The sequence below is a fragment of the Xiphophorus couchianus genome, chromosome 7 (assembly GCF_001444195.1).
Source record: "Xiphophorus couchianus chromosome 7, X_couchianus-1.0, whole genome shotgun sequence".
NCBI classification, from domain to species: Eukaryota; Metazoa; Chordata; class Actinopteri; order Cyprinodontiformes; family Poeciliidae; genus Xiphophorus; species Xiphophorus couchianus.
The window spans coordinates 26,875,650-26,896,432 of NC_040234.1; the positions used below are offsets into that span (position 1 = coordinate 26,875,650).

General features: G+C 36.5%; 1 protein-coding gene across 2 annotated transcripts in view; it reads left to right on the top strand.

The window, feature by feature from the left end:
• Positions 1-1,610: 1,610 nt before the first annotated feature.
• cpt1a2b (carnitine palmitoyltransferase 1A2b) overlaps positions 1,611-20,783 on the top strand; it is a 28,160-nt gene continuing 8,987 nt past the window's right edge. The window contains exons 1-14 of one of the 2 annotated variants that reach the window (XM_028022672.1): positions 1,611-1,727; positions 6,883-7,025; positions 9,256-9,395; positions 10,327-10,504; positions 10,655-10,756; positions 11,208-11,345; positions 11,685-11,762; positions 12,314-12,421; positions 13,378-13,465; positions 13,560-13,755; positions 14,649-14,837; positions 16,154-16,259; positions 16,543-16,659; positions 17,914-18,078. In XM_028022672.1, the coding sequence (XP_027878473.1) occupies positions 6,885-7,025; positions 9,256-9,395; positions 10,327-10,504; positions 10,655-10,756; positions 11,208-11,345; positions 11,685-11,762; positions 12,314-12,421; positions 13,378-13,465; positions 13,560-13,755; positions 14,649-14,837; positions 16,154-16,259; positions 16,543-16,659; positions 17,914-18,078 (1,746 nt within the window). In that variant the 5' untranslated portion in view covers positions 1,611-1,727; positions 6,883-6,884. Of the gene's footprint in view, positions 1,728-2,039; positions 2,176-6,882; positions 7,026-9,255; positions 9,396-10,326; positions 10,505-10,654; positions 10,757-11,207; positions 11,346-11,684; positions 11,763-12,313; positions 12,422-13,377; positions 13,466-13,559; positions 13,756-14,648; positions 14,838-16,153; positions 16,260-16,542; positions 16,660-17,913; positions 18,079-20,783 lie in introns of those variants that run through there. The other variant, XM_028022673.1, reaches the window with a different exon arrangement.

Below are 20,783 nucleotides of genomic sequence, written 5' to 3' on the forward strand. Positions count from 1 at the left end.
GACAAAGATTCTGTTTAGGGAGGTAAAGATTAAAATCTTGAGAAGGACGTGTTAGTAGGAAGACAAAATGATCATTTTAGGAGGAGGTGAATACTGTTGAGATATGTCATAGCTGTGACTGATGCAGAATATTATGTGTGTTTGACCCAGAACTCGCAAATTATCTGACCCAAAACATTGTGTGTGATTAACCGAGTGGTTAAGCCAGTTGTTATGTCAACAATCTATCTAAAATGATACTTACAAGGCCTCATGCACCAACATAGTATTCCTAAAAATGATAACTAAAAACCTGAGGTGGAGACAAAGACTTGGACCTCTTCAACAAAGATGAATCATCAGAATACCAATGAAAACATTAAAAAAGGAGGTTAGAAATGATTAGATGGTTGTGACTGTGATGCATATATAGGTTTTTGCAACAACTGTTGTTGAGAAAAGCATAAATAATGTTTGACAAACATTTTATCTAGAGGGAAAAATAATACATGTTTGTAAACTAATACTCTTTGAGAGAGATTCTGATCATCTTTTCTTTTAGAAACAAAATTTATGACTAAATGAAAAATAATTTTAACCCTAAATCTGCTGGCTGTATTTAGACTCAACTTTATCATACTTTACTATAATTTCATACTTCATCACAGCAGTGGACTCGCATACAATCCCTTCTTAGACTGTTTTTGCAGTACAACTAAAAGAATTAGGATTCATTTACTTATTTCAGAAAATAAATCCAAAATTGTGTCTCTGAACATACTTTTCAGAAACATTTCTGACATTTCTGTTTAAAACTTCATTATTGTCGAACTTTTGTAATACTAAAATTTCCAGAGTGACTGAAATTGGTTGAAATTATCTGTAATTCAAAATCGTGGAACCTGGATAAGGACTGTTTAGAAATAATATGCTAGTTATGATCATAATCATGCAAATGATCAAAAATATGTCACATGTCAATACAGGTTTTGCATTCACTCTGTTAAATAAAACTATGTAAATAATACAGTTACCACAAAACAGTAAAAGTCTGAATGTCACTTGCCCTCCATTTTTTAACACCATTATAATGCTCAGGTGCTGCATCTAGAATTAACTCTTATGTGACAACACAGGGCAATTTGGGGCAGTACTGAAAATGGCATTTCCTCCTAAATGCATACATTTTAGTTTTGCAGCACTAATAAATGACAAAAAAAATAACCTTTCTTTTGTTTTTATTATGTAAAATTAGTATTTACACAAGTGGAAAAAAGTTTATATACTAATGCCAAGTTTTGTGAGGTTAAAAAAACCCTGATAAATTAATTTCAACAGAAATGTGAAAACCTTTTATAGCGACTGTATGTACTACAGTGTAAACTTGCAACAAATATCTCCAGCCATTTTGTAATGAAATTGATATTAAATAATAATAATAAAAAAATAAATAATAATAATAGTAATAATAATAAGACATATTTGTTTAAAATACAAAATACGAAACAACTGCCGTCTTTAACTTCTAGTTTACCGCCTGGATTTTCTCTGTAGGTTATGAATCAAAATGGGTGTGAAGCTCCCAAAAAAAAGGAAGCAAATGACGTACAGCAGCTTCTCAGCCATTGGCTGTAGATTCTTCTAAAGGGCCGCTCACGTGTAACGGGCTCGTGAAAGGAGGGGCGCCAGCAGACTTTTGCTACATCTGTTTCCATCGTTCAAGATCCTCTGAAAAAAAGACGAAGCAGGTAATTTTACCTTTGTTTTGTCTTCTCTCGTCGAAACCACTCGTGGTTTTTTACCTAATTGTGTATTTGCAGGCCTTTTTCCTTTTCGTTGTTGTCAGTTGTGCGTCGCTGCGCGAGCGGTTGGTGCTGGGTGGTTCTGTGCGTGTTGTATAGCACTTTTACGACGTTACTACTCAATTATATCACCGCGACAGACGGTGATTCTTGCTTTGCCGTCGGCGCGCAAGATACTCCCTGAATTGTTTTTGCGTTGATTTCATGGAAGCTCGCCTGTGTGGAGGTGTTTACAGGTTTTGTATGTCTGTCCAGCCACAAATGATGTCAGTTGACAATGGAGATCTTCTGTCCTCTCGTGACAGACCGTTGTATTCAAAGTGCGCGCGTGGCTTCGGAAAATAAACGGCCTCTTTGTGTCGCCGTTGCTCCTGAAGGGAAGGAAGTATTGAAGGTAAGCAAGTGTCGTTTGTGGCAATTTGTTGTCCGTTTCGTCAGTCTGAATGCAAAGACAAATGACTTAAGGGGTGGGAGTTAGCTACAAACTCGCGCAATAACTTTAGAACATGGCAACGAGGTGACAGAAAGACAGTGAATTATTGAAGTGCCTTTCGGATACTAATAAAGCCACTTTACTCTTTTTATGGCCCAGCTTAAATAAATCCTCTATTAATTTAGCATTACAAAGTGGGGACGCTCACTAGCACGCGAGTTCCCTCCCATCACTCCTGTATGGAACGCGCTAAGCTAGTCGGACCTTCTTTTTTGCTCGAGCCAGTTAAACTGGTTTGGGGTCATAGCTTTAACAATAACACGCGTGGATGACTGATTTGGAGCTTAGGGTTAATTCATATTTAGCTAAGTTACTCCAGAATGCATCGGTGCAATTAGTTCCTTTTTTTGCCATTTTCATTCCGCTGCTCAAATCATTTATGTAGAGATATTAGTGTATTTTTCCAGAACAATTACGTTTTCTTTTAAACACAATGAAAAAGGGGGAGAAAAAACACAGTGAACAAAATTGGACTGTTACATATCATGACTTTCTAAACTGCAAACTTCCCAATAATGTTTTGGGTTTTTATGTGGTAGACAAACTTAAAATGGAAAATTCTATGATGTTTGCAAACAAATTCACAAATTAATATCTGAAATAAGTTTTAGGCTTTGTTTACTCTGATCCCGGAAATTACAACTAGTACAAAAAAAAGATCACCTTCAAAAGTCACCTAGTATTAGCACTAGTAAATTGACTGCCACTGAGTAATTTCCACACTGTTCAGTGAATTCCTCCTAGGTTTGTTAGAAAGCAAAGTGGACGAACAGGATTAAGAAGACTTGACAAGACTTGAATATATGTAGCAAAGCACAACTGTGAAAGAAAACATAGTCAACTAACTCAAGGAGAGCAATAATAAAAAAAAAAACTTAAGAGTCTTAGCAGAAATGACTAAAAATGTTGTTTAATTTCTGCCATATGACATGTTGGAGACACAGGTCTGGTCTGATAAAAGCAAAGTATAACCATTTGTTCTAAACTTGTCAGATTCCTATTTTGAAAATTGTGGTTTGCAACATGATAGAAGTTGACAAATTTCAATGAGTGGGAATTTAATGTTCAATTTTCTTTGGAAAAACCCTGTATTAGACAGTGCATGAAAACCACACGTTTTTTGTTGTTGTTTTTTTTTGCTCCATAATTGGTGCACACTAGGGTTGTGTAATTTTAGCAATTCTACAATATTTATTGATATTTTTTCTTCAGAAAGTATCGATTTTTCATCCGCAAGTATCGATACATCAAATCCTTCTTTGAGTTTTATGTCAAATCCACATGAATTAAATGACACATGACATTTTCTACCCACTTACACATGTACATCAAAATATTACATGTAATGAAACAACCAATTACAATTAATTAAATAATGAAATGAAATAGATCAATTACATTATCTAATATAAGTGAATAAGACAAAAACATTTCCTTTTCTGCATAACCAAATACAAAAACCACACAATTAACATTTAAGCAAAGCAAATGTATTACAAAAACAATACATTTAATACTGGTAATACACCAGTATTACACCATCAGTTCAATTAATTCAATCCAAGTGATTCATATTGTATCCTGAGCAGAATATTGCGTATCATATTGTATCGTGAGATTAGTGTATCGCTACAGGCCTGGTGCACACAAACACTACATTAAAAGACTTCTAGAGAAGTTATTCTAGCCCAGAGGTGTAGAACATTCTTTCTTGTTGCGGCCTTATAACAGAAGTCGCACAGGGTTCAAGTGTAGGTGGACAGACTGGATGTTGGACACATGACCAGAGACAATAGGGACAATTATAGCTGCGCTCACAACAGAGGGGTTATGTAGTGGTGTTAGCACTAGCATGCTAGCTAACAGCAGTGCCTTTTCACATTCTGCTAGAACAAACTTTAATGTAGTTTACTGGCACTTTATGTGGTTGACCAAGAAAAAGTTCAAAATAACAGTAGAAGGGAAGAAGTTATCCAAGTTCTATGAACTGGGATATCAGTTCTATGAGCTTTGGGAACTCATAGAGTGTTGTTCAGTTCACTAGTTCAAACCCACCAGTAGATGGCTGTCAACCTAAACCTAATCCAAAGTTTGGGTTAAATCCAGGGATGCACGACCCACTTTTTCATTTCCAATACCGATATAGATGTCTGAGGTTTAGTTTCGACCGATCTGATACAAAAAAATAGTGCCAAATGGACTTGAAAGTTGTTGTTTTTTTAAATATGGCCATAAATATACAAAATTGCAACTTTATTTAATAACTCTTTAAATAAAGAGTTATTTAATAACTCTTTAAATAAAGAGTTATTAAACATGAAGTTAAATACACCAATAACTTCACAATCTTGGTCACACATGTAAAAACAACACAGCTTTAATTTGTTCAGTCAATGCAATTAGGAGTAAAACAGCCAATGTAAACTGAGAGTGATAAAACAATAGGTTGACTAACTTTGTCAAACATAAAAAAACTAACTCTGGCAAACCTTCTTTCAAATGGTTCAGAAAGTGCAATTAGGAATTCTAAATGTAATGTAAAATAAATAATAATAAAGCATGATGTTGCTCAGAGCACAAAACATAGAATTAGACCGAATAAATCTGCCTTTATGGATCAGACACATTGTCACAGAATTTTTTTCAATATTTGCACTGATACAGATATGAATAACGGATCGGTGCTTCTCTAGTTAAATGTGATTGATTGAGCCGGTAGAAGACAGTGGATTAGCTTACCTCTACATAATTGTGAAACACTTTAGTCAAGTGATGTTATTTTCTAATATGCTACATAAATAAACTTGACAATGACAAGTTTATTCAGTTCCTGAAGGAAAGGCTCATCTAAGAGACTAAAGTAACTCCCTATCCAGTCTTCCTGAGATCATTGTGCATCTCATTGCTCTAAAGGCTGAGCACTTCTAAAATCTGCCAGACTAAACTTGGGCACTGTGCCCCTCCCACATTCACATACCCACAGTGCAGTGACTGTGATGCGTGGGAGACGGGTGGCAATCAGTCTCATTGCTACACAGGAAGAAGGAACAGGCCATTCCTTCTATCAGGTTATCATTGAGAAGCAGTGAAGAAAAATCTGCATTACAAATGTATCTGCTTCTGTTTATTTGGAACAACGTTTAAAAAGTCAGTCATCGTGTTTGTTCCACTTCACAACCACTTTGCACTAGCTTGTGTTGGTTTATCACAGGAAATCCCGGCCCCAAAAAAGCCATTTCCATTGTTGTGGTTGTAATGTGACAAAATGTAAAAAGTTAATGCAGTATAAAGTTTTTACATTTTGATCTGATGCACTGTCAAATTAGCCCTCTACTCACCAAACACTTCAGGAATAGTTGTCTGAATTTTCAGCGATTAATAATTTTTTTTAATAAACTGCATGAAATAACCAGAGTGAGCTAGCAGCGGAATACGCTGTGCTGTTGGTGCTGCACATGTAAAAACAACATTCCTTCCACACTGAATAACTCGAGTGTTTTCACATTGATTTGCACACTGTGATGCCTTCTGACTTTCAGAAAACCTTCCTAACATGAGACTAAAACTTTTTCAATTGATTTTCTGCGATTGTCAGCCAGTTCCTGAAACTAGGAGTGGGCATTTATTGTATCGTTTATCATTTACTGTGATAAATTCCTTAGTATAATACAAATTCTGATTTATTGTTGTCATGATAAATTCCTAATATTGTTTAATCCCCCCCAAACTGTCTTTGTTGACGGGATTCTTAGTCTTACTATTTTCTCCGAAACATATTTTTTCAAGTAATTTGACAATATGACTAAATGTAATTACTGTGTGCAGTCTAGTGATACAAATCACACTTCTTTTTATGACCTAATAAGGTGTATTATAAATGGAAATGTTTCTCAAGAGCAGTACTTGTCTTTGTGAGGTCATGGTTGACTACCATACAATTACCACTTATCATCACTTTTATTATTATCACGATATTACCAGAAAATACTGTGACAAAACTTGAAGTCCATATTGCTCATAGTGACGTCACTAGATCTATTTTAAGGGGACTCAAACCTCCCTGTTCGGTTTTTTAAAATTATTTTTTAAAATTATTTTTTGTTTTACAAAAGACTGCTAACAACATCACTAAAGTGTGGCCAGAATATGAGTTAACCCTGATTTTATAGGGGCTGAAGTCTCCCTAAAATATTCTTAAGCCCCCTAAATAATTTTGTGATTTTTTTCTGTTATTATTATGTATTTTTGTTTGTTGTTGTTTTTTATTTATTTATTTATAAAAGCCTGCAAACAAATATAATGTTTCCAGAATATGACTTCAAATAAATAATCACAAAGTATCATTTTTAACTCTAATATCATCATAAATCTGTCAATTTTTCTTCATGTCATCGTTATAATCTGGGAATTGGTGTAAAATAGTATGAGAATTGCTGGGAATGTGATACAAAGTGTACCTAATAATTTTTAGGTGTAGAACCACAAAAAAATTATAATCGTCTTAGCAACATTTGCTAAGAAATCATTTTATTAAATGGATTAAGTATTTACGGTCATATTTTGTATTAGAAGAGGTTCATACTACATTTATCTCCTTGCATGTGACAGCGATGGCGGAGGCTCATCAGGCGGTAGCGTTCCAGTTCACCATCACACCAGAAGGCATCGACCTGCAGCTGTCCTACCAGGCCCTGAACCAGATCTACCTGTCAGGGGTCCGGTCCTGGAAGAAGCGAGTCAGCCGCATGAAGGTCAGCATGGAGAAGAGATAAAGTTCATCTGTCACATCAGCTTCATTATGCCTCTCATGCTTGTCCACATCATTCTGATGAGCCAAAATTCCCACTGAATGCCTTTCATTAAATGTCTTTCAGTTTGGCATCAATACCCCATTGGATAACTGAATGAACTAATTTTACGTTTGGAGTTGGAACAAGATATTAAAAAAAAGCAACATATTGTTCTTCATTTAAGGCAGCATATCTGAAACACATGCCAGTGTTACAGCATATTAAGGTTTTAACGTTATGCCATCAACACTATAAGCTACAATTTTCTCTCATGCTGTTCCTATGGTTTACATTCATTTTAAAAGAATTGCAAGAAGCTGAAAACACCTTTGTAGTGATGATGTTTTGACAAACCTTGACTATATATTTAGTTTGACCCATCAGGGAACATGCATTGGACAGAGTTAATTGTGTTCCTTGCTAAACTCATGCTGAGAACATTAGTTTGAGGTTGTGTTTTTGTTCTGAACATCAGCCACTGTCCCCTTTTTGCTCTTCAGTGAGAAATGACAGACAGACCCGCCCACCAGATCACGTCCGCACATGCCCAGTTAACGATTGTCACCTTACTGTTGCCAATTTAACGACTTTGTTGTTGTATTTAACAACTTTTCATACCAAAAACCCTTTAAAAGGCTTTTTAAAGATCAGTGATCAGTCCAAAAACCTCAATCAGTTCACATCAAATTACATTTCTAAAATTCTTTCACTTGCAGTTTTACTACATTGTTTTCCAGCTATACAACCTGAAGTAGATCAAAGTGTTTGATCACTGTCTCTCCTTTTACAAGAGTCTTGACTTGCTTGCATAATGTTGAGTTAAAGTAATATATTGCTTTAGATAAAATTTCAAACAGCTTTATTATGTCTCTAAACTCTGTAGAGTTTAGAGCAACACAGGCCCTCTTACATGATGATGATACACGGAAAATATTGCGCGCTACTACCCTGGTGACTGGATTTACAAATATCTCTAGAAATCAATTAGAAACTGACAGACAGTACAAACCTGTGTAACTTATTGTGAGTTTGTACTCCAGTAAGTTTTCATACCTCAGTAGATAAAAATTTTCTTGTTGCCAAGATGTAATCGCAACTTGCTACTACATGTGCGGGCGTGTCAAGTGTTGCGATGGTATGCTGGAATGTCGTTTATGACCAGGAAGAAAAAGAATCCAGAGGCCTCTAATAAACTGCGTCAGAGTACAATCATAATTATATAGAAGTCACAAAAAGCAGGTGTTATGTACTTTGTTATGCAACACATTTATACTGACTAGTCTGTTGGAAAGCTTTCATAAGGTTCAACAGTTTTAGTTGCACCTTGGTCTGCAATCCATTAATCATTCGTTGAAAACATGAGTATCTCTTCAACTGCCACCACATACACACATGCACACACACACACACACACACACACACACACACACACCGGTTCAGGGAGTGGAATTGCCCAGAGAGTTGTGTGTGTTTGTTTTCTTCCTTGCAAATGACATTCCTTTAACTCCTCCACATTTTGTCACTTCACATTCACAAACTTCCAGGAGTTCTGATAGGATTTTATATATTAAATAGACCCAAACAGTAAACAGTGCAGTAAAAAAATGTTTGGGTGTTTTCTACATATTCATTTCACAAATTAAAATCTAAAGAGTGTAGCATGTAATTCTCTTCAGCCCCCTGAGTTGATTAAAACCACCTTTTGCTGCAGTTACAGCTGAAAGTCTTGTGGGCCAGTGATTCTAACATTTTTGCCAGTCTAAAAATATTTCTCCATTTTCTATCTGCAAAATAGTTCAGGCTCAGTCAGATCTGAAGCAATAGTGAAAAACAAGAAACTGTTTAATTTCTGATAATATTTTACTTTAGAAAGCTGAGTGAAATCACTTGGATTTATTCATCTGAGAACTGATCTAAAAAAGATTGAGAAATATGAATTAGGTGAGTCAGTAAAAAATGAATTATTATTTTTATTCATTGTAAAAAAAAATAGTATTTCATTAAAAAACTACTAGAAGCTGAAATGGTTTACAGACTACATTAACATTAAAAGCCCTCGATCTGGAGGAAATCTAGTCTCCCAAGAATCAATTTTAAATGAAGAAACAAATATTCATGTACATTTGGTCCAAAAGCAAAGAAAAATACTGATTTTAAAATCATACTTTGTTTTCTTCTTCTGCTGTTACAGAACAGAGTGATAAAGGGAGTGTATCCTGCGAGCCCGTCGTCGTGGCTCTTTGTTGCCATAGGGATCCTGGCTACCATGTATATGCAGTCTGATCCCAGCATGGGGCTCATCGCAAAGATACAGCAGCATCTTCCTCTGAGGTAAACAGAACCGGGATGAGTTGGCTTTATAAACCACCAATGAAGACATAAGAGAAAGGAAACAATATTAATTGTTGATGTGGAAATATATACTAGATTATTAAAGAAAAAAGTACTTGTGTTTTAGATTTTCAGTCATATTTTAAGACAGAGATAAGTACGGTAAATACAAACCTTTTTTTAAATGTTCATATGAGAAATTTTTTTTTTTAAATGTTCTTATTTAGTCAGGAAGGTATTTATTCAAGCCTACTTGATCCTGTGTGAAAATATATTCACAGTCTTTGTTTTAAATGTTTAAATGTGTTTGCTTTGAAACAAACCAAAACAGAATAGATTTGGAAGGAAGCTGCTACTTTAAAACTTGTTTTTTTTCTGTTTGTTTGTAAGTCACAATAAGTTTCAAGACTTTCTCATTAAGTCCAGAGTCAAGTCTAAGTCCATTTTGTTTTTTTAATGTTAACAAGATTTTTGACCAACTATGTAATTTAGTCACAGAATAATAATGAATAATTTCTGGAATTTTAAAAGATCTTTAGAAGGTGTTTTTTTGTTTGTTAGCAAGAGTATTGTTTGTTAGTAAATCTTTCTGAAGTTCTTTCTTCCCTAATTTATTAATTTATTTTAAGCTATTTAAATTTAAAAAATCAGTGCTGATGTTGCTTTTTACTCTGATATTATCTTATATAATATATTTTTCCACGTTCATTTTAACCATGTATGATTCTAGATTCTAGAACATGGAAAGTCGACTGTTTCTTTTTACCAGTAGATGGTGCTGTTGCCCTTTCCTAGTCTTAGTTCTCCACAGACACATTTTACCTGTAAAGATAAATACTTTTTCCCATTTTATTCGTCACAATTAATTGAAGATTGTGTTAATATTTGTAGTTTTCTTTGTGATAACGTTTGTTCCCATCTTTCTGCGCAGTCTGCATGTTTCTCTGAGCAGTCAGGGTCAAACCATGGTGTCAGCTCTGGTCTTCAGCACCCTGCTGTGGCTCTCCCTCATCCTCGCCCTGCGCTTCTGCCTCAAGCTGCTGCTCTCCTACCACCACTGGATGTTCGAGCAGCATGGGAGAGTCTCCAACACCACCAAAGTCTGGGTGGTAAGAGCCAGGCTGTTTCCTGTGCTTACCAGTGATTGTCATTTATTACTAAATCTGAGTGGATTTTCATTTAAAATCTGTTTTAAAAAAAATATATCATCTGTTAACTTTCTGAAAGTGACACAAAGATCATTTTTTTGTTTTTCTCAGACTCTGATGAGGTTATTTTCAAGAAAGAAGCCTTTGCTGTACAGCTATCAAACCTCCCTTCCTCACCTCCCCGTTCCTGCCATACAAGACACTCTGAGCAGGGTAATAATTCTTCATCTGTTCTCTCTTCTTCTCTGATTAGTGCTCTCCTGTGAGTTTCTATGAACAGCCATGTCTGTGTAGGTTTTGCATTTGTTGCATTCGTCCCACCGTTGAGTCTTCATCAAGCTGCTTGTTTATTACTGTTCTCTGACAAACCTTCACAGAACATCTGAATCACATTATATTTACATATTAGGTAACTTCTGAAGGAAATCCACGCTTTTTATATGTTTGAATTCTTTAATATATTGAAAATTTTGAAAAAAGTCTCATCACATTCCTTTCACTTTTTGTTTCTGTACTACTAAAAATCTCAAATACATTGAAACTATTAAAAACCTGAAAAGGTTTAAGGGATAGATATAGGTAAAATAAAACAGCTCTAATACACACAGACACCTCTTGATTACCCTTCCTTGCTTCCCTTCTGTCACTCCCTGTTTGTCTCTAGTATTTAGAGTCAGTGCGCCCTCTGCTGACGGACTCAGAGTTCCAGCAAATGACTACGTTGGCCAATGAGTTTGAGTCGACCCTTGGACACCGGCTGCAGCGCTACCTAAAACTAAAAGCTCTGTGGGCCACCAACTATGTAAGAGGATTCCTTCACTGATTAAATATAAAAAATAAAGATTAATGAATTTGTTTTATTTGCTGGCTGTTTCTTGCTCAATTTTTTTCTCTGTGTGCGTGACAGTTTGAGACATTTCTCACAATCTGTTTGTCCTGATCCAGACTTTTTTGCACCAATTTAAACTCTGTCTATTTTATTTTTTATTACTAAGTTTACTAATAAATCATAAGTAAATATATGAAAAGCATTGGAAGTAGTTTGCTAAGATAAACAAAGAGCTTGCTTGGTTTATTTTGTTCTGTTCTGTGGGAACTGGAAAGAAGAAGAAAATTAGCAGCTGTTCTGTTTGGGTTTCAGGTGAGCGACTGGTGGGAGGAATACGTGTACTTGAGAAGCCGAGGGCCAATAATGGTCAACAGCAATTACTATGGCATGGTAAGAAACGCCTCTATCACTCTGTTTCTGTTTCCACTTAAAGCTACTACGTTCTGCAAGGTATGTTTATAATAGCAGTATATCACCAACACATTTCCAAAGATATGGCATTCTAATTTGAGAGGATCAGAGATTAAAAAAAAACAAAAAACAAACAGCTGAAGTCAGAACTAAAGAAATGGAACATTATGTTTCTGTTTTTGGAACAATCGGTCTAAAGAAAATTGAGATAAACTTTTCCCTTTACAAAAGTAATATTTTACATATTGTCAAGGTTGGATGAAGTATATTGAGAAAATGGAGTGTTGAATCATTACAAAGATAATATATTACCTTCTTTTTGTTATTTTATTTTTTCTACATTGCCTGTTTTGTGTCTTAAAAGTTTATTTATATGAGTGGTTGTTTATGCTTAGATGCTTATGTTACAGCAAAGACAAAATACAATGCCTTTTCATTCAAAACCATTGTTCATATCCACATGTGACATGTTTATTTTAAATTGTAAATGAATTAAATAAATCATAATCTTTCTTGCTTGTTCGCTGCAGGACTTCCTGTATGTGACGCCAACATCAGTTCAGGCGGCGCGAGCCGGAAACACCATCACTGCTCTCATGCTCTATCGACGCAAAGTAAACAGAGAGGAGCTCACACCGGTGAGGAAGTGGCTTATTTGTGGGATTTATCTACAGCTTTCATATGTCAGAGGTTTGGCAAGTCGGATTTCTTTTTGTGTATTTTAATATAAGAAGGTTTATTTAAGTCCTCAAGCTGCCATCAAAGGGATGAGATTTTGAGATCATTGTTTCTATTAGAGGTTTAGGATTTGTCACGGCTTGTAAGAGAGGAGGTGCTATAAAACAGGACTTTACTCATTTAACACATAAAAAAAGATCCGTTTTCAACCCTGGTAGCATTACCAGCTTTAACACACAGCAGCCTCAGTGTGTTTTTTCTCAGAGAATGGAAACCCTCATCTTAACTGTTAGACTTCTGAAAGGATGCTAACATTTCCAAATCCAGTGTTTTCTTTAACAGACAGACACTGAAAGCTCAAAAGGTTAAAACAGAGCAACTGTGCTGTAATACGATTTAACTCAACTCCAGGTCAGTCATCATTTTTAACAAAATGTCTCCAACAGTGATGCCCAATTGACGTCAAATCTCAAAAAGTTAAGTACCAAAACCTCAAAAGAATGAAATAAAGGTTGAAATAACAATCATCCTCCAAAATCTGGCTCTGTGTTTCAGCCTAAATGAACAGTCATCATCTGGAGAAAATACTGTTTCCTTTAAATATCTTCTGATATCTTTGTTTTTTTCTGAGACTTCCTTTTTTAAAACTTACTCCTACTGAAAGTAGCTTACCTTTGGTCTCCCTCTAGCAGTAACAACTTCCACAACGAAGAGTGTTGTCAGTACTCAGGTGTGGTTACAAGTGTGACAGTTGATCGCTTCCAACGTTTGAGTTTACTTGAGACTTTTAAGATGTGCGATTTTATTGTGCGCTCACTCTTATCACGGGGTTCAAGAAATGTCACTTAAAGACTTAAAGCGAGATAACCATAGAGAGTTATAAATAATAAAGGTTGTTTGTGTGATTCCGTTTCAGAGTCGTGTTCCAGGTACCGTGATCCCTCTGTGTGCAGCTCAGTGTGAGCGGATGTTCAACACCACGCGAACACCAGGAGTCGAGACTGGTAAGAAACTGCATGCTGAGCCCTCCCTTCTACAGACAAACAAACAAAATCAGGAAAAAAACCAGGAACTGAATCATTTTCTTATCTCTTCCAGATGTGCTCCAACATTGGCAGGACAGCGAGTTTGTGGCAGTGTACCACGGGGGGCGTTATTTCCGGCTGTGGGTGTACCGGGCGGGCCGGCTGCTGTCTCCCAGAGAGATCGAATATCAGATACAGAGAATCCTGGACGACTCTTCACCACCATTTCCTGGAGAGGAGAAACTGGGAGCTCTGACAGCTGGAGAGAGGTAGCCGCTATCTGCAACATCTGTCTGAGTTTAACCACTAAAACAATTAAACCCAGTTTTATTAATCTGGGTTTAACTGACTCCACTATCAAGTTACAAAGAATACACGGAATACTTCCTTTTGTTTTTTCTTCATGTTTTGACAATGCATTTGGGAACTTTTTTTTTTTTAGAACTCAATTGCGCTTCTGTGACTGCATTGAATTCTTGCACATAGTGCTGCAACAGACAATTATTTTAGTTGGCGATTATTTTTACGATTAATTGTTTAATCAGATAAAAGAAATTGCACATTCTTCAGCTTTTTCATTTAAGGCTTCTTTATACAATATTAGAAATGCATTAAGAGTTGCAAAGCGACAAATAAATTCATTTTAAATAAGAAAATGAACATTTTATTGCCTATTATTTAATAACAGCAGTCCTTTAGTGAACGCTTGATTATTTGTAACAGAGGAGGAATCTTCAGCTAAAAAAAAATCCTTCTAACATCAACATGAGAAAATCATCAGTACGGTGTAGCTGATGTGTTGACTAGTTTTGGATTAACAGATTAATAATTGAATATCAAAAAGTTTTTAATAAAAGATTTGTTTACAGAATTTGAACAGAATTTTTGTCTTAAAGACAAAATGTATATTTTTTGCACTGTTTTGGCTTAATGATTACTCTGAGCATGTTGTTCTTTTAGCAAGTGACCTATTTTAAGTCTGTGCAATCCAGTTAACAATTAATCAATTACTAAACTAGTAGGCGATTATTTCAATAATCAATTCCTCACAATTAATCTTGTCAGCCCTATTTGTACCCTTTGTATTTATGAGTGTAATGCGTGTGAAACGGAAATTTAAACAACATCTCAGTGATTATAAGGTGTGTGTCTCCACTCCAAGGATCCCCTGGGCTCAGATGCGGCAGCAGTTCTTCAGATCGGGCCTCAATAAGAAGTCTCTGGACGCCATCGAGAAGGCGGCGTTCTTCATCACGCTGGACGATGAAGAGCAGGGCATGAAGGGAGACGACCCTGCAGGAAATCTGGATCGCTACGCCAAGTCTTTGCTCCATGGCAAATGTTACGACAGGTGAGACCCAACGGGAAAATAACCATCGAGCCAACGTTCTTTTTAAAGCATTCCCAGTAACAATAATAATAGTGGTTCACATTAATGAACTTAGGTTTGTCCATATTTCTCATGAAGTGGATACTTGAATTTCTATCAACATTCAGAATAATACTTACAAGATCAAGGTTACAGCTCAACATTTTTAGGTGAATCTTACAGATTTTCTAAGTCAAATCATTTCCGTGAATGATGACATTTTTTTTATTACAATGACTTGGTCAAGAAATCTGTAGTTTTATTGAATTTCATTGGATAATTTCTTTGCTGTCACTGTACTGCAGTGACCAGTCGAATCTAATCATCAGATTATTGTCTTTATGTCTGATTATAGATTAAGACTCAGAGTTCTGGAGCCCTTTACAGGGTTTCTGTGAAATCTAAAAAAGTATTTTATCAGGTTAATCTGAAATATTTCAAGTCCTAAAAACGTCCAGGTTGATCAGACTGGAACATCCCAGACCCAGACGGGGGGCATAGACCTGTCACATTGAAAAAATGTTGTTAAATATTGTTAGATGCCTCTGAAGTTGTTGTGATAAACAATAATATTGTTGTTTTGAGCTTGTTTTTCAGAAATATAATGGTAATGGCATAGTAATGCAAGAACACATTCTCAAAGATCAATAAACCTTAATTTCTCATGAACATTTAACGTCGGCATTTTAAATATCCAAAATAAGTAAACAAAACAACAGAAACAACAAATAAAATGAATTATGAAGTCTCTGTAAACAAAGAAAGAGCTTGTTGAGACCAAAGCACCAGACTGGAGACTTTAGTCATCCAGTTTTGTTAGAAAGAGAGAAAAGAGAAAAATGATAAATCATGCAAATAGAAATTATTGATCTTGTTTTAATTTTACTAATGTGAATGATTTATTGTTTATACCGGTTCACTGTAGTTTTTTGGGGGCAGCCATGTAAAATCTCAGCGTTCTTAATTTAACTTTATTTGTTCCCCATGATTAGATTTGATCTATATTATGCCACCTTTGTTTATTGTATAACACAAACCAGAAAAAACTGAGAAAACTAGTAGTCCATTTCACAATGCAGTTTTCTATGCTGAAGTTGAAAAAGTTCCAGTTCAACGTCTAAAAAAATCTGATTTTAAGACAGATATTCCACAGCAGTTTGTTGTATAGTGTGATCCGTTCTATACATTACAGCAAATTCTGTATTGATTTCTCCAGTCATCCATGTCACTGTTAGTCATCCAGACTCGTCTCTTATTGTATCATTTTTCTCCTGTTACTTTTTCATTTCCTCTGTTAGGTGGTTCGATAAATCCTTCTCCATTGTGATCTACAAAAACGGGAAAAGCGGCCTGAACGCAGAGCACTCCTGGGCTGATGCGCCGACAGTGGCCCATCTGTGGGAGGTACGCACGTCTGTCACAGCTGTGGCATGCTGGGAAGGTTTTTCTTTATGGGAGCGGCTTAAGATGATTGCAGCTATGTACTGTAAATGTCTTCAACATAACAAGGCAACAAGAAGCTACATTTGTAACATTGTCATTGTGTGTTGTGTTTAGAATAAACACATCGGCAGTGTGTTGGTTATGTAGGATGTAGTTTGATGCTCAGAGTCAAAATTGTTGTGTCTCCAGATGAAAGCTACTTCGCTCATCTAGATGTCACTGTTTTTGTGTTTCTCTTTCCCAGTACACTCTGGCTACAGACGCCTTCCAGCTGGGCTACACTGAAGAAGGACACTGTAAAGGAGAGGTGGATCTGTCGCTGCCGCCGCCTCAGAGGCTGGTGTGGGAAATCTCTCCAGAGGTATCTCCTCTTTGTGTCAGACCTAATGTTACATACCACAAATTTCTATTTATTTTATTCTGATTTTATGCGGCACAGAAACACAAAGCAGCACATAGTTGTGATGTGGATATAAAACATGCAAAGCATCATACATGTGTGCTGCTTATGCCCTCTGCATGGCTTATGGCAAACTAAAAACAGGACTTACCACATTTCCCTAAAGTGCAATTTTCAGCTTTTGACTTTAAAGAATTTTTAAATGTCTCTTAAAAAGTACAAACTTTGGTTTTATCCATAAGTTTAGATAAGTATTAATGAAAAGTGAATTGGGAATGTAAAACAATCTTGATTTTCCAGGTGGTTGTGATTTGTATCAATTTTTTTTTTACCTTTCTACTTAGTGATTAAAAGCAAACTCATTCAGAAATTCAAAACAGAAACATTTTACTAACTGATCTCTAAGCAACTGGATTTTTGGTTTCCAGGATAATACTGCAAAAGCACAAAATCTTACTGAGTATTTTTGGGGTAGTTTCTAGTGAAAATATCTCAGTACACTTGAATTTAGACAAAACTAACTTACAAGGAACTTATCAGCAAGATTTAGAAGCTTGTTTTAAATAAATAATTCCTTAAATCTGATTAAAACTTTCTAGTTCCATTGGCAGGTTATTTCACTTGTGGTAAAAGTGTCTTGTTGTAAGTCAAATAATCTGCCAGTGGAACAAGTCCTAATTTTATTTTAAGATTTGGGAGCTTATTCTAAGCTAGCCGAAAAGTTATTTATAAGTTAGTTTTGTCATATTTCAAGTGTACTGAGATATTTGCACTAGAAACTAGACCAAAACTACTTGTTAAGACTTTGTGGGTTTTTGCAGTGAAAATGTAGAAAGAACATGTAGCACTTCAAGTCTGGCAGTGGATGGAATCCTGTGCCAGACTTTGTCGGTCTGACAAAAAAATCCCTGTCAGTTTCAATCCAAGGTTCTGCTTCTAAAGTCCAAGAACAAGTTTAAGAAAGTCCTTTAAGCTTAGTGTGCATGAAGAGAATTGACATGTATTTACTTTGGTTTTAACAAGACATTAATGTTTTCATAGAAAAAGCAGAGAAATACTTCTTCTCCTGTTTAATTCTCCAGCAACACAAGCTTACACTCACATCTCTGTGCTCTCACAATTGAACATGTCAGCTTCATTCCCTTACAGTTCTGTCAGCATTGAGGACTTGATTCCATTTAGGCCCATCTTGATCATTCTCCCTCCATCTGTCAGGTCCAGGCTCAGGTCTGCAGCTCCCTGGTGGTGGCCCAGGCTTTGGCTGACGATGTGGACTGCCACGTCTTCCCCTTCAGGGATTTTGGAAAAGGTTGCATCAAGAAGTGCCGGATCAGTCCCGATGCGTTCATCCAGATCAGCCTGCAGCTGGCCTACTACAGGGTAACCGTCAAAAACACTTTATTTGAAATTCATGTTCTGCAGCTAAATCCAGGAATTTAGTATACCAGGGTATACCTTGCCTCTTGCCCGAAACGTTTGCTGGAGATAGGCACCAGCACCCCTCCTGACCCCGCTAGGGACAAGGGTGTAAGACAGGGGTGTCCAAACTTTTTGCAAAGAGGGCCAGATTTGATAAAGTGAAGATGCCCGGGGGCCAATAGTTTGTTCGGACATTTTTTAACTACAAAAGTTTCATGCAAATACACACCGTTATAAAACAATTTTCATTGTCACAATTATCTTTATTTTTCAAATGACAAAATAACCAAATATAAGCCACTCAGGCAGATGAGAATAACTCTAAAAACCCAAATTCTGCCTTTCATTCATATCTGGAGAGTCAGATAACATTGAACAAACTGTATGAAATACCTTAAATTTACATGAGTTTAAAAATATCTTTGCCTCAAGAACATTTTAAACAGGAGTTATAAGTAATGCAAAGTTGTCTGTTATTATTAAATCTTAAAACAAGTGAATTTTGCTCTTGTCATTTACAATATCTTTCAGAAAGTAATAGTTTGTATCACATCTACAGGTTCATAACATCAACAGTAATAACCAAATCTTACTCAAGAGTTTAATAAAATTAAGTGCCATAAATGTTCGATTGGCTCTTCACTACTGATAATGACAGATGTTACCGTTCAAAACACTCAGTTTTATGTCCTCAACTCTCAGTGCCACACTGTTACTGCCAGGCAAACATTTTTCTCAAATTCTTGCTTCTTCTCAGGGCAAAATGTTCTCCACCATTTTCATAACACAGTCTTTGATAAATGTACCTTCAGTAAAAGGTTTGCCATGTTTAGCTATTGACATGGCCACTTCGTAGCTGCTTTGGTGGTATTTTCTTTTGACTCACAGGTCCGCATGAAGAATCGCTGTTGTGATGCCAGTGCAGCTTGGAGCTGCTTCACTTTTTCAGCACGGTCACTTCCTGTTAGCTTGTTGTATGTGTTAGCATGTTTAGTCTGGTAGTGTCTCTTTACGTTGAAATCCTTAAACAAGGCAACCGTCTCACAAATTAGACGAGCACAATTGCCTTTGATTTTCAGTGAAGAAGTGTTATAATTCCCATCTCTCTTGAAAGCGGCGGCCCTCACTGTAAACTCGTTTTCTTTGCAGTGGCCATGGCAGAAATGAGTGGAGAGCGGTTCGCTGCACGGAGGCAGAGACTGATAGTATTAAAGTGGTGCTGCCACCATTTGGTGAAAGGAGGAATTACAGTTTCAAGTTTTATGATTTATTTATTCTGTTTCACAGTGCAGGCGGGCCATAAATAATACATTATAAAACCGAAGCTGCGGGCCGTATGAAATCTGACCGCGGGCCGTGATTGGCCCTCGGGCCGGACTTTGGACATGCCTGGTGTAAGAAAATGGATGGATGGATGGATGGATGGATAGTAGGCAATATTCTCTGACATTTTTCTTGTAAAAATGTGCTATTTAAGTATCTAAACCAGGGGTGTCGAACTCCAGTCCTCAAGGGCCGGTGTCCTGCAACCTTTACATGTGCCTCTGCTGCACTACACCTGAATAGAATAATTAGGTCATTAAGGCTCTGGAGAACTGATCTACACAAGGAGGAGGTAATTAAGCCATTTCATTTCAGTGTTTTGTACCTGTGGCACATCTAAAGACTGCAGGACAGCGGCCCTAGAGGGGTGGAGTTTGACACCTGTGACCTAAACATTTTAATTCATTCTAATGGACAATGTTTTTACCTTATTTTGTACTTATTTTCAAGTATATTATGTGTGTTTATTGTCGTTAGTGTCAGAGACCTGTGCTTTTTGCTTCCGAAGCACGAGGAAGCACAAGAAGCACCATAGCTTAAAAGTAGGGCAGCACTGGTAATTGTCAGAGTTCGAGTTCAGCTGACTGTTCAGGTTCAGTCAACAACTTTTATTTTTCTAAAAGCAACAATTTTCTCTAAAAGTTGTTGCTTTTAGAAAAATATGGCTGTGTTCCTTAAGGTCTCTGCATTATTTCATTTTATTACTTTTGCATGCTTCTTGTGAAGGGCTCAAATAGGATTGTGTTTACAACAGTACAGGAGGATCAGTTGCTCGGCTGTCTGCATCTGGTCTGCTCACTCATTCCCGTACACTCACTCTTTCAGGCTGAATACAGAAGTGATTTCATGGAAATAACTCAGGGACGGCTCCTTTATTTACCTTCATCTTTAGGCTGAAGTAGCTGATCCAGAGTGAAGTGAAAGCTGCAAACTTTGCTGCGTGGCGTTAGCTTTAACTAGTAGCGACAAATATTTACAAACCACCAATTCAGGATCGCTTGAAAATAAATGAAAACTTAAAAGCCCAATACATTAGGAAGACAACAATGTTCATAGAATTGCTTTATTTACGTCTGAAATCCGACTTTGTATTTTCTAGCTGTCATGGTAACTCAAAGCAGAAACAAGAAAGCTGCATTTGCTCATGCAGATGTTTTGTCAGCGCCGTATGTGCAAAGTGTACGCCATATACGCCAACGTGTCTCCGAGAAACTTAGAGACTCTGGTAAAACTAAAACCCAACAAAAACATTCTCCTGAATTCTGCATCTGTGGGCCCAGATACATATAATGGAGCTATAACTTAGATGCATATACGGATTGTGTTTCAGACTGTTTTCTTAA